The following is a 14,583-nucleotide window of genomic DNA, read 5'->3' on the forward strand; positions in this document are numbered from 1 at the left end:
CCCCAGTGCTCCGCAATAACTCACTTGCATACAGAAGAAAACCGGGATTTCTACGGAACGGTGGCGCGGAGAAGACCTCTAAACGTAGCAGAAGAATAACCTTTCTAAGGTTATTCCTACGTGTTGGGGAGAAAAAAATGAAATTCCAATGGTTGGATGCCTTTAAATTTAAACACACAGACTATTATATACACCAGGGGGCGCTAACACAATGTGCCTTTGTATTTCTATGGGGTGGCATTAGGTGTTTTTTTCCAAAATTTTTGCTAGTTTATTTCTTTTAATATTCTGCCTTAATTTTTATATTTTATATATCTTTTTTTTTGCTGGGTAACATGGTATTGTAGTTCATATAGGTACAATATAGTGTCTGGTGTGTATTGTGTGTTGCTTATCCGTATTTTAGAGGCATTGACAAAATCTAAGTGTGATATATTTGTGACTTAACCACCCGCATCTTTAATTCAATAGGACCTCCATATTATAGTCTATCGTATATGTTGTTTGCATGCTTGTGTTGGGAGAAAATCCTTATTTGTTTTAAAGGGGCTGGTCAGGGTCCCATGTGCTTTTGATACTGATGACAAAGCCACGGGATAGGTGGGGTCCGACACTCAAACTCCGCACCGATCGGCTGCTTCTGGGTGCCAAGAGCTATAAAGAGGCCTGGGGAGCTGGAAGCGGCTCTGCTCTTACTAGGGTGAATAGAAGCAGAGCTGCAGTTCCTTGTCGTCACCCCTACAGTATATGGTGCCAACTTCCTAACCTGTGAATAGGTCATCTGTATCAAAAGCCAAAGGAGTCTTGGATAACCCCTTTAATATCGTAGATTTCTAAGGCTAGGTTCACGCATGCGTCAGAGTCTCCGTGGACTCAGAAGAGTCCTCCTTGCAGGAATCTGTTCACTCTACTGGTTTCAGTATGAAACCAATGGACACCCGGCGAACCACATTATAGGCCCGTGGGTAACCGCTGTTTTAGTGGACAGGCTCTCCTGAGACCCGAACGACGGAGATGTTCCCGTTCACTGGCAGTAAGCAGAGATCTTGAAAATGCTAACAAAGGTTAATGTTGCCTACAACGGATCAATCATTATTATAATGGGGCCACAGCTCTGATTTAGTACCTTGTCCCCTGAAGCCAGTGTCTGGTCCAGGCTCTGACACAATGACAATGTAGAAGATGCCAAAATTTGTAAGGTATTTGTCTATTTCCGAGGGGTTGAGCCCAAGTAGCTTCATTCTGACACAGTTTGAAGCTGGCCCCATTCATTCAAAGGGCAACAAGGGGGACCTAGTGCTAAATAAGTGCCCCGTGAAAGATCGGTACCAGACGCTGGACGTCCATCTATCATAACATGATGGCGGATCCTAATTTTGGGAGAGCCGTAAGAGATTGGCAATTTAGTTTCTTGTGTTGTAGAGTGTTCCATATTAGTATTTTGTATTATTATTATTTTATTATTAATCTTTTTTTTTTTAACCAGAAGAGTAACTTGAAGCTCCTGGGCCCATTGCGAATATGAAATGGGCCCCCCACTTACTACTTGCTAGTACTGGTGTTGTCTTATATTGTGGGGAGACCTTTGGGCTCCAGGGTCCAGGAGCGGTTACTATCACTGGGTTGGCTGTTTCTATCCTTTGTGTAGAGTGTTTGTTGAAGTATTTCTAACCCTGTGGTTATATATTTGGTCTATAGGTGTATACCGTTTAAAGGCTATGTCTACCAATGCCATTAGTCTTATGAAATTTCATAGTACTGAAATGTGCAGCCCCCTTTAAAAAATAAAATCCACAGGTTAGGTAGAATAGAATCCCATAATTCATGTCCAAATTATAGCAAGGCTTTTGTTTTTTTTTTATGTTCCAGATAAGAAGCCAGACACTTCCTCTGAAGTATCAAACTCTAAGCAAGGTAAGCCAGCTCTTGCAGGCAGTCCAAATGACTCCAATTCATCCAAGGATGAAAAATATATCATTGAGGGTATGAAAGCACAGGATGAGTCCATAAATAAAGTTCTAGATTGGTTTAGTAGAAGTTCCGACTCGCTTGATGACCAGTTGGCATCTGTAGGTTTGTTGGAGACATCAAAAACTAGACCTCAACAAATGGGCAAAACAGAAGATGAGGTCTCAAATCCTGTTGTTGATAATATGGCCTATAAAAAAGAAGCCACACAGAACGTTAATCCTATTCCCAAAATGGATGAGGTTTCAAAATCAGAAGAAGAGATGAAGAATATTGTTGATCAGCCAAAGGTCCTGACTGTGGCTGCTCTTTCCCCTATGAAGGATGAATCTCTTCCACCTCAACAGGTGCCCTTAACAGAATTCTTGGCGTTCGGACAGAGTGGAAGTGGAGGTGGAAAAATTCAGAATAGGTCAATCAATGATGATTCACAACTTCCTGCAGAGGGAGACGATGACTCCAGAATTGGTGTTGATAATCTTGCCAGGGAAAAAGAAGCCACACAGAACATGGAGCCTTTTCCTGAAATAGCTGAGGCATCTACAGCGAAGGAGGACATGAAGATGATTGAGAGTGACCAGCCCAAGAATCTGAGGCTGTCCTCTGTTTCCTCTACGGAAGATGAATCTCAACAGAAAGAGTTGAAGAATATCGATGGTGACCAGCCAAAGATCTTGACTGTTACCTCTTTTTCCCCAATGAAGGTTGAATCTATTCCACTTCAACAGGAACCGTTAACAGAATCTTTGGAGTTTGGACAGAGTGGAAGTGGAGGTGGAAAAATTCAGAATAGTTCCATCAATGACGATTCCCTTCAAAAATATCCAGATCTCCCTGCAGAAGAGGTAAATGAAAAATACAAAACAGAAGATGACTCTGGAACTGGTGTTGAAAACTTGGTCACTGGAAAAGTCACACAAGATCTGAAACCTATTCCAAAAATATCTGAGACTTCTAATGCAAAAGAGGACATGAAGACGATTGAAAGTGACCTGCCAGAGATTCTGGAAAAGACCTCTGTTTCTTCCATAGAAGATGAATCTGTTGCACCTCAACAGGAGCCTTTAACAGAATCTTTGGAGTTTGGACAGAGTGGAAGTGGAGGTGGAAAAATTCAGAATTGGTTAATCGATGACGATTCCGGTGTTAGATATCCAAAACTTCCTCCATATGGGTTATATGAAAAATACAAAATGGAAGATGAGGCATCCACACCTGATGTGGATAATTTTGATAATGGAAAAGAAGTTCAACAGAACCCGAATGCTAGTCCCAAAATGAATGAGATTTTGAAATCAAAAGAGGACATGGACTCTGTTGAGAGTGACCAGCCAAAGACCTCGTCTCCTTCTCTGGAAGATGAATCTGTCCCACCTCAACAGGAAACTTTAACAGAATCTTTGGAGTTTGGACAGAGTGGAAGTGGAGCTGGAAAAATTCAGAATTGGTTAATCGATGACGATTCCGGTGTTAAATATCCACAACTTCCTCTAGAGGGGACTAATGAAAAATGCAAAGAGAGTATGAAAGATGTAAAGGAGGAAGGTAGTGTATCTAAGGAAAGGATGGCTTCGTTGGATGAGGAGGAGACAGGAGAAACTCTAATGGGTAAGGTAAAAGACCAAACTAAGGCTCCCACTGTAGAACAAAACGAGGACCAAAGTTCCAAAAATCCAGAGAATGAGAAATCGATCCTTGCACAAAAGAGAGTTAGTGATATTAAACGATGGTGGGAAGGGGATAGGCCATCTCAAGATGCCACCAAAAAAACAGACTTAAGAACTAGCAAACGTCCTTTTAGTCCAGTCGAATCAATTACTCCAAGAAGCCATTCTTTTGATAGCGACAATCAGGATAGTGTAAGCCTTGTGACTTTTAAAAAAGTGATGGTGGAGGATGAGGAGGATCCTATATCCCCTGTTGATCAACTGAAATCATTTTGGGAAAATGAGAAGAATAAAGAGACTACGAAAGGTAGACCGGATAGACGGTCTGTAGCGAATGAAAGCTGGAGTGATGACAAAGCAAAACCTCTGGTGGATACGAGGTCGAAGTTTGAGAAGCGGCACACAATTTATTTTTTTGATAAGGAAAATTCAACGGATTTGGAGAAAAATCTTTCTGGAAGAAGTGTTTCACTTGGTGAAAGTGCAAATGAAAGTCGCAAGAAATCTACATCTTTCCAGAGTCTAAAAAACTTCTGGAATACACCAAGTCAGTCAGATGATAAGCGTACCAATCAAACCCCCTCAGCAACGACAAGTAAGCAGTTTGGTTCCAACCCTGATATAAGAAGCAAAGAACCATTCCTATTGCCCGTTAAAAGTAGACTAGCAGCAAAAAGTTTGCAGGACATTCGAGAAGGTCCATCACCTGGTTCTCAGATTCAGGTATATGATGCAAAACCTAGCTCTAGGGAATTTGGGAAAGGAACCAGTAAAAAAGAACCACCACAACAGAATTTAGCAAATCAGATTGAGACAGAGAGGAAACCAAGTAACACTATTAATAGATATAATAAACTGGAGGAACCAATAACTTCAGTTGATATATCATCTCAAAGGTCTGCCCCCTATAACTATCGAAAATCTTCTAGCGTATTTTCTGATGAGTTTGCAATAAAACAAGTTCCTGATGTATCTGATGAAAAACAGATGACACCTACTGAAAGTATTGCTCCAAAAAGTGTTGCAAAAAGTGAAATTAGCTTAAGGTTAAGAAAATCACAGGATGAGGTATCTGATAAAAATTCTAGTTTGCCAGAAGAAAGGCCACCGGCCACCGTTTCTGAAAATTCTCCAGATAATCAAAATGCTTACAGAGATGAAGAAAGCGGGGAGATTAATGAGAGGGGTCGAAAAATGTTTCTTGCACGACAAAGTGAATTTGATGCTGGCTCACCTGTATTGCCCAATGTACCAGTATCTCTACAAAATGAGGAAAAATATTCAAAAAATTTCAGTCCTACAGAAGAAGGTGACGCCTCTGATTTGAATGAAGAGGTTAATGAGAGTATTGAAAAAACTGTCATTCCGATCGAAAGGGACCCTGGTGACTTTGACAAAAAATTACAAAATCTGTACAATGAATATTTGAATACCGAAAATTCACAAAATTTAAACTTAACCGAACAGGAGTACCCGACCATAAACGAACCTGCCCAAAACTTTAGCAAAGTCCTAGCAGTTTCTTCAGGAAATGTCCAAAGTTCTGGAGTCCATAAGGGCCAGCAACCTATAATTATCAATATTTCATCCAAAAAGTCAGAAATGGTTAGGGAGGACATAGTCAAACCTCAGCAGCAGGGTCCTACCGAAACGAGTTTGACTATGCGTACACCTTCTGCTGATGTCCCCACTGAACAAAAAGTTAATATAAGTTCAACCGAAATCACAAATGTAACTTCTGAGAAACTTTCATCTGAACCAATGGTCTCTTTAGCCAGAGGACCGGAGGTAAATGAATTGTCTGAACCAAATGGTAATCAGGTCAATGCTCCTCAACCAGAAGAGATAGGCAGAAAAGAAATTGTAGAAAGAATTGCATCTCCGGTTATTCTACCCAGACCGAGGAGTTATGATTTTGACGAGAAACTGAAACAACTTTTTGAAGAGTTGCAAAGTTCTCCGCCTAAGCTTGAGGAGGCTTCAAACACTGATAATGCTGCTGAGAATAATGACCTTGGAGAAACGGATAGAGCCAATGTTTATTTGCATTCTCTCGAACCAAAGAAAACATTCCTCGAATCGTCTGCAGTAAATTTGGAGTCTTCTCAGACCCCATCAGCTGACAATGACGGAGAGATATTGACTAAAAGTGCTCCTTTGGGGTCTCAAGCTCCGGATATTTCGGTCCAGGAAGTTAACGAAACAATTGAGAAAACAGTTGCACCACCAAGAATATCCACAGCTAAAAGCTTAGAAGAACTTCAAAAAGAGGCCCTCGATGAGGAAGAAAGGGGATTTGTAGGAAATGTGCCTTCTGGTCACGTGGCTCTTAATGAGTCCCATTCCAGCGATCAACCATGGACAGAAAATAGTGTTTCTGAAACGTTTCCTGGAGAAAAAGATGCTGTGCAAGAGACAACTGAACCTGGCAGATATGAAGAACCTCAAGAAGAAACCAGAGTAACCTTCATGTCCGTTAGACAAAGCACGCCTGTGAAAGACCGAGATGGATCCCTACGGAAGAGTACGTTGGAGCTCTATCTGGAAGTACCATATCGGAGAGAGATGTCGAAAAGTATAGATTTTGACCTTTCGGGTTATGTTACGTCAGACGTCAACAAATGTAGGTTTCACGTCTTTCTTCCTACAGCTGCTTTTACTTGATCGATGTCTTGGTACTGTTTATTTGGTTGTGATTTAAATGCTTTAGATTTTGTCTAGAATTCATGTTTTTCTTTTCAGTATTCACTGGTTTTGTCCATGCCCTTTAGCAACTTTTTCATCACATGACCATTGTAGTTGCACGTGTATGTTGCCACAATTGGATATGACCAAAGCTCTTAAGGAAAATTTACAATTGATATATGGATGAAATGTAAACTTTGTTGTGGGAGGCGCAGTGAACGGGACCTGTCGCAGATCTGCTCATCATAATATGTAAATCCTAGATGAGTGGAGTCGTAACCAAAAGCAGAAAAATGGAAAGACTTTGTTCAAGTTTTAAAAAAAGGAAGCTATAAATATAATGGAGTGTTGAGTTAAAGTTGCTAGAGGGCGTAAATGAACGAATGAAAAGTTCTTCAATGTATTGCCTTCTTTCTTCAGAGGTTTCACATGTTGCGTACATTGGATGTTTTTGTACAGAGCTCACCGACTTTGTTTTATGACAGGTATGGACGAATCGCACCCTATTTTGAGTGCCTTGAGAAGGAGCTCAGCTAAAACGCTTAACTTCAGAGCTGTACAGGAAGTTTCCCCCACAAGTACAAGTGAGGATGTAGCATGTCTGCTGCCTCTTAAGGCCATACTAAACCAGCTAACATGCTCTATATCCATGACACTAACCGTTCTGTAGAAGTCAAGGCGTCTCATGAGGTCATCCCCCTGAGTCTCCTGACTCTACGTCTTGTGATGTCACCAGAGATGTTAGAAATTAAAGTATGTATATAAAGTAAGGCGGCGTTATCGATTATGGCCTTATAGCTAATGCCTCTGGTCACATCTATAACAACGTTAAAGTTTTGCATGTCGAAAGTCCAAATTTTTCGTATGAACATTTTCTCAATGAGTCGCCAACCTGGATGGTAGGACAGGATCCTGGAGTTTGTAAGGGTGCAGGAAAATGGGGCATCATAGCAAATCCTTAGGATAACGTAAAAAATGTGGCCGCCTGCCTGCAATTTAGCCCTTCCCACTCTTGTCTTGGACAGAAGGGCTCACTGACCCGAATGCCGTTCCCTTCCACGTCCATGTATTTGTATGTCCATCTATATCTTCTATAAAACTTGTATATTTATTCGTTTTTATGGACACTTCATACTTAACCCTTCCTAGTATTCTCCTTTTATATTGAATGTGCTGGCACACTAAACCACAACCTTGGTTGTCCTATAAAATAACTCTAAAATACAAAACTTAGGTTTAACCTTAGACTCCTACAGTTCAGTTTAGCTAATTCCATGTCCAAAAATTTTACCAAAATTTGGTATTTGTTGAGAAAATGTCGGACTTCTATTTGAATTGCATGGCTAATGCCTTTGGAAAAACTAACCTTATATTCTCTTTCCATTAACTATATATTTTTATTTTGTTGTTGTTGTTGAATAACAATGCACGCTTTATATTTTATTTTTTTTAGATGGGAAAACAGGCGCCACATATTTGTTGTATGAGAGGGAACCGGTCACGATGATGGACCTATTAAAATAAGGACAAAGGGTATTACACTAAGTAATCCTGGTTACGATTAAGTCCACAGAACAGCCCCCAATAAGACTGTTTAACTTCCAATTGTTTTTAAATTTTTCAATTCAGTCATCTGGAAAAATGAGAATTAGAGTGCCAGACTTAAGGAGTTCGACCAGACCCCAAGGACTTTTCACAAGGGTCTATTTAATTTAGTCACATTGGCTGTCATTTGGACAAACTTCCGATCACATATAAGGGAATGTCCAACAAAGGTTGCGAAGGCATCCAGAAACTTGAACAGGGCTTTTTCAGGCCCACCCTATGGAATCTTTTATTCAATACAGTTACAGTCACTAGTGCAAGTCTATTGGGTTTTCATAATAACGCTCTCCTATATAGAGGTTTGTAGTCATGGCCGGTTCCCTTTAAAGGTGCTCTGCACTTCTATAAATGTGAGTTTATCTAAGGACAGGTCCACCAGTGCCACATTTTTTTCGACACGAATCCACCTTACAGATTTCACTGCCAATCTATGAGAAATCCAGAGCAAAATCTTAAGAACTTGACATGTTGTGGATTCTAAACCTGCATCCACTTTGCTGCTGTATTCTGGTGCGGATATTACTTGTACGTAACATCTGAATCTTCTCCTCTCATGTCAGTCAGATCCCAAAGGGTAAAGTGCATCAAAGACATTACTTCTCAGCAAAAAAAAAAAACAACCTTGGATACGACACCAGTTTCCTTCTGTGATAGTGATGATCAATCCATTCATCACTACTGGGAAGATATGACCGCTGTAGGGAACCTGCTCGGTGTATGGAGCAAGAAGCAGATGGCTCTGTACACTGTGTAGTGGCCAGGCCGCACCATTGTCTCCTTACATTCACCTGAATGGAAGCTTAGTGGCTGCACTGTGGCACAGACACTATATAGTGTAAGGAACTGTCTGGTTCTGTACACTGTGTAGTGGCCGTGCCGCACCAATGCTGGTAGACTCACGCTCACATGAATGGTAGCTTAGTGGCAGTACCCTGGAACGGTCTCTGCTTCTGGCTCTGTACACTGTGTAGTGGCCGCGCCGCACCAATGCTGGTAGATTCGCATGAATGGTAGCTTAGTAGCAGTACCCTGGAACGGTCTCTGCTTCTGGCTCTATACACTGTGTAGTGGCCCCGCCACACCAACGCAGGTCGGTTCATCATTACACCCTATAAAGCAGGTTGCATACAACAAATTCCATATCGGTAATTTTACTGAGCATATCAGTGAATTGCTTTTGAATGTCACTCCTCATATTGACAGAGCTGATCCCTTAAGGGGAAGGAGTGTGTTTAAAAAAAATAAATAAATTCTACTTGCATGGGAAATTCAGTTCTAGTTCCTGCCAGTTTTGCCGCACTTCTTTGTGCCGTTAGAACTAAACTGGCACTTAAAAAAAAAAAAAAAAAAAATGCACATTTTTAGGTAAAAATTTGCAACTTTGAATTGTTTTAGTTCCACACATCACTTTCTGAAACTGGAATAAATTATAGATCAAATCTATGCCAGACTTACATTTATGGCACATGAAGAGATGTGACTAAAATATTATTTAATTAATAAATAATATTAAAAATTTCTACAGTTGACCGGTGACCACAGACTCCCACTGATCCTGAGAATGAAGGGTATCCCCCCCCCCCCCCCCCAAATCTTCGGGCTGACTGCAGCACAGCTGAATGTAGGTGTGCCTCTGCTGGACAGGACGCGTCTCTGCACCCATTCACTTTGGTGGGGGGCGCTGCTGATGGCCACTCGGCTATCTCCACTGCTCGCTTTGAAGTGAATGGAAGAAGAGTTGAATCTCGTTTAACCAGGGGCATGCCTACAGTTAGCCCACCTGAATACACAATGGGTAAAACCTCACTGTTCTCAGGACTGGCAGGGGTCTCCGTCACACACCCCCATCGATCCCTTGAATGGATTGTCCCATTATGGACAATTATTCTTTATTCGCGGGACCTGGGATAAGTGTTGGATTGCTGGGAGCCCAATCCCTGGGGCCCCCAGAATTGGGGCGGGTGGGGGACCGAAAGTCCCGCTAAGGCCTCCTTGTAAATGAAATGCTTGTGCACGTGTGTAACCAGCGCTCCATTCACTTCTATAGGTCTGCCGTTACTGTAATCTCTAGCAATGCCTGCAGCCCCATAGAAGTGAATGGAGGTGGGGGTAACACGGTGGCTCAGTGGTAGAGTCCTGGGTTCGAATCCTGCCAGGAACAACATTTGCAAGGAGTTGTATGTTCTCCCTGTGTTTGCGTGGATTTCATCACATTTTACAAAAACATGCTGATGGGGAAAAAATTTACATTGTGAGTGGAATGGAGGTGGACAGGCTCAAAACTGGTGTCCAAAAGGTCAGTCTTGACAAGCGTACCCTGCCCTGAGCATTGCACCTCATCATTTTGGAACAGGAGACTCTTTGCAGGCCACCTTTCAGTGTGCAGAGTCTTCTAGACCATGCATACACTGAAGTTAATGACCCTTGAACCTTAATGATTTTTCCCGGTCTTAGAATAGAAATAACTGTTTAACTGGAGAAGGTAAGTCCCCGATCACCGGTATGCCTGACCTTGTCATGGAATCTTCCAGTAATACTGGGCTGCAGTGGACATCCTTGTGGAGGAGTCCCCTATAATGAAACTTTATGTTGTACTAACAGGCTTGTGTGTTTTTGCCCCGTGTGATAACCTAATTCTAACATTTGTCCCTTTCAGTAACGGGTTCAGGTTTTATTATAGTAGCTTGTACAGATTTCTTATTCTTTTGCTTTTTCCTGGGCAGATGAAAGCAAACTGAACAACCAAAGGGAAGAGCCGCTAGGTAAGTGGTGCTCAGTGGTGATGATACTATAATTGCTGTCTGGTGTCCTTTTTCTAATGGACCCAGATTAGGAAACCCATTGTCATTCCTTACCAATTGCAGAGAGTATTTTACAAAGAGAGTCTCATCCTGCAGGACTTGTCCTGTGTTAACCAATTGATGGAATTGAAAGAATTGGGTTTTTTTCCCCGTTTTTTGTTAAACCTATTTTTAAAGAATTCTTTGAGCATTTTTTTTTTTTTAATTTGGCCCCTGCACAGAGTATTGTCAATAGTGGCCCCTTCACACAGTATTATGTCCCATAGTGGCCCCTGCACACAGTATTATGTCCCGTAGTGGTCCCTGCACACAGTATTATGTCCCATAGTGGCCCCTGCACACAGTATTGTGCCCCATAGTGTCCCCCAGAGTATAATAATTGGAGATCTGGGGGTATACAAATATAAAAAACCACTGTTACATACCTATCCCCGGCATCGCTGCAGTCTTTGGTGGTGTCGGCCATCTTTAATGACATACGTACGTCACATGACCCGGGACACAGGTCCCGGTCAAGTGACGCCAGGGATGTCATACAACTAATCCTGATGCCTGTGTGGAGAGGTAAGTAACAATGTTTATGTTCTCTTACCTCTCCCGGACCTCTGATCATTATACTTGGGGGTCTGAAAAGACCCCTGAGTATAATAGATAATAGTACATGTGGGGCCCGCGGCGTCACTTACAGATCCCAGCCCGTACCAGGATCAGTAATTAAATAGGGCCCGTTACCGGCTGGAGTAACTCCAGCCGGTAACGGCCTACTAAGAAAAAAAAAATGCAGTGGTAGCCACTGTCACCGGGCCCCTAATGTCCTGGGCCCTGTGGGAGCTGCTACCCCGGTAGTTACGGCACTGGGCCCCATGGTCCATGTCTAGGAGACAGGAAGTCAGACTATTCTAAGGGTAAGTTCACATGAGGCGGCCAAAATACGGGAAGCTGCGACTGGATGGTCAAATGAATGGGCCTAGTCGGGAGGGAGCGTCTTCAGTTGGGTGTCGCCAGGCCAGCTCCCATTGATTTCAAGGATTTTGAGGCGGATACAGCCTCAAAATCCTGACCAAAAACCCTGTGTGAACTTACCATAAGATTAGTGGCAAGAGGTGGAATTGTAAGATAGATCTTTAGTTTCGTTTAATTTTTCTTTAATCTAGAGAATATGGAAAATTCACCAAAAATTACTAAAAAAAAAATAAAACGTGATATTTAGACAATAGGTCACTTCCTGTCGATGCTTTCCCTTTAATTTCTTCTATGTCGGTGCTTCAAGGAAATTGAACACTTTCCACCAGGACTCTCCACAGATTATACTGACCCGCAACCCCATAAGGGGCTGAGCTAGAGGGGGGCAAAATGTAACCGTATTACACGGGCCCGAGCTGAGTAACCTTCAACGAATTGCACATTATAGGATCTTATTCCAGCACACTGTATGGACCTGGAAAATCTGCTTAAAAAATGCTACCCGTTTTTGCAATATGCCCTTGCCCTTATAAGTAATGGTGTTTTGTATAAAAAAGATCACTGTCGAGACGGCTGTGGACTACGATCTGGAAACCCTGTGACTCTCCGCTCATAGACCCAATTCCGAATTTATTAAAGACGACCAAATGTGGAAAATGTCTTTAATATGATGGTGTCTTCACTTCTATTATCATTTAGATAAGAGGAGGGAACGCTCTAATGAATAGGATATGATGAGTCCGCGGTGATAATCTGGATGAAGCCTATGTTAGGTGTCAGACGCATCACTGAATAACATTTTGTGATTTTTAGCTCCTACGGAGAACTCCTTCCCTGAGAATGCAGAAAAATTCAAGCGGATGAGTCAGTCTGTACCGACCTTCCTTCAAGACGAAGTAAGTGCTGGCGTTCTGTACATTTACCAGTCGTATCCTTAGACCGTTTATATTGGGTTTATAGGGCTAGTCTAAACATTCACTTGTATCTAAAGGGATTGTCTTATGGAGATATCCCCTGTATCAATGCCCTATTAGAAAATGTGAACTTCATAGAGAGGACCCCCCAATCAGCGGCTGAAGGGAATATGTTTGGCTAGCTGCAGCTACCTCAACAATATTCAGCTGTTTGCAGGAAGGAACTAGACAGATCAGCTGATCGCCCCGGGGGCTGCATTTATAAATGGATTGTCGCTGACAAAAGATCACTTATAAAGGGAATGTGTCAAGAGAATCAGCACAATATCAACTCATCTCTGCAGATAGATAGGTTACTGTCACCAGAACCAGCATATCACCCCAGCCCTGCAGATAGATAGGTTACTTTCACCAGAACCAGCATATCACCCCAGCCCTGCAGATAGATAGGTTACTGTCACCAGACCCAGCATATCACCCCAGCCCTGCAGATAGATAGGTTACTGTCACCAGAACCAGCATATCACCCCAGCCCTGCAGATAGGTTACTGTCACCAGAACCAGCATATCACCCCAGCCCTGCAGATAGATAGGTTACTGTCACCAGAACCAGCATATCACCCCAGCCCTGCAGATAGATAGGTTACTGTCACCAGAACCAGCATATCACCCCAGCCCTGCAGATAGATAGGTTAGTGTCACCAGAACCAGCATATCACCCCAGCCCTGCAGATAGATAGGTTAGTGTCACCAGAACCAGCATATCACCCCAGCCCTGCAGATATGCTGGTTCTGGTGACACTAACCTATCTATCTGCAGGGCTGGGGTGATATGCTGGTTCTGGTGACACTAACCTATCTATCACCCCAGTCCTGCAGATAGATAGGTTAGTGTCGCCAGAACCAGCATATCATCCCAACCCCCCAGATAAATTGGTTGGGGTCACCATAAACACCAATATCAACCCAGTTCTGCAGATAGATAGGTTAGGGTGACCAGAATTAGTTACCTGTTTTTCCCTTGTGAATCGCCACCTCCATTGCTGAGAGAGCGCTGTTTTTATCAATATGCAAATGAGCTCTTTGGAGCAATGGCAGCATCCTCATAGCTCGAAAGAGTTTATTTGCATATTGACATAAATGGTAATGTCTCAGAAAGTTCAGCAATGATTCACAAGGAGAAAACATGCAGAGTGATTATTAGATTGAGGCCACACAGATTTTGCTGTATTTTTTTTTTTTTTTTTGAGTGAGGGCCAGGAGTGGATTTGGCAGAAGGGAGAAGTATAAGCTTCCTATAGATTTCCCATTCCTTTTGAAGATGCTCTTCACTTTGGCTCAAAAACCAAAGCAAAATCTGCAACAAAACACAGCTTTTCCACATTTAGCCTTAGGGTGGGATGACAAAGTTCAGATTTGTTGCACATTTTTGCTGCAGACTTTACAGTTAAAATACATTGAAACACTTAGCGGGGTAATTGGACACTGGTGGCATATCTTGGGGATAGCAAGAGACAGATGGGACTATATGACTACAGGATCTGACAACATAGAGTTGATTTGTACACACAAAATTATAGAAAGTTTTTCATCAGGAATCTTTTCAAAGTTGCTTTAGTGTTGTCATGTAAGGTGCATGTGTTGCCTGCAAGTTCTACTAACCTTAAAGAAGTTTTCCTATGAACTAAGCCATATTTAGATTTGTAGAAAATTAAGTTAAACATTTTTGCAAATATATGCATTTAAAAATTTTGCATAGTTTAAAAAAAAAAAAATCTGTAACCATCTCAGTGGTGACCACTTTTTTGTCTTGATCGGTTACAGTTGGATACGATCACAAATTCAGGAATCTTCTATGGTCTGAGACTCCCAGCCATGATGTCCTTATTGTGGTCAGGTTATCTTCTCATACATGTAGTGTCCTCCTGATAACCAGTCATGATGTCCTTATTGTGGTCTGGTTATCTTCTCATACATGTA

At 42.1% G+C, this 14,583-nt stretch overlaps 1 protein-coding gene across 9 annotated transcripts in view; it reads left to right on the forward strand.

The window, feature by feature from the left end:
- Positions 1 to 14,583, forward strand: part of SYTL2 (synaptotagmin like 2) — a 328,908-nt gene that overhangs the window by 305,097 nt on the left and 9,228 nt on the right. For 7 of the 9 annotated variants that reach the window (XM_075266181.1, XM_075266178.1, XM_075266177.1 and 4 more), the window contains 3 exons: positions 1,870 to 6,258; positions 10,649 to 10,687; positions 12,503 to 12,585. In XM_075266181.1, the coding sequence (XP_075122282.1) occupies positions 1,870 to 6,258; positions 10,649 to 10,687; positions 12,503 to 12,585 (4,511 nt within the window). The remainder of the gene's footprint in view (positions 1 to 1,869; positions 6,259 to 10,648; positions 10,688 to 12,502; positions 12,586 to 14,583) is intronic. The other 2 variants (XM_075266184.1, XM_075266185.1) reach the window with 1 other exon arrangement.

This window comes from Leptodactylus fuscus, chromosome 2 (assembly GCF_031893055.1).
Source record: "Leptodactylus fuscus isolate aLepFus1 chromosome 2, aLepFus1.hap2, whole genome shotgun sequence".
Lineage (NCBI taxonomy): Eukaryota > Metazoa > Chordata > Amphibia > Anura > Leptodactylidae > Leptodactylus > Leptodactylus fuscus.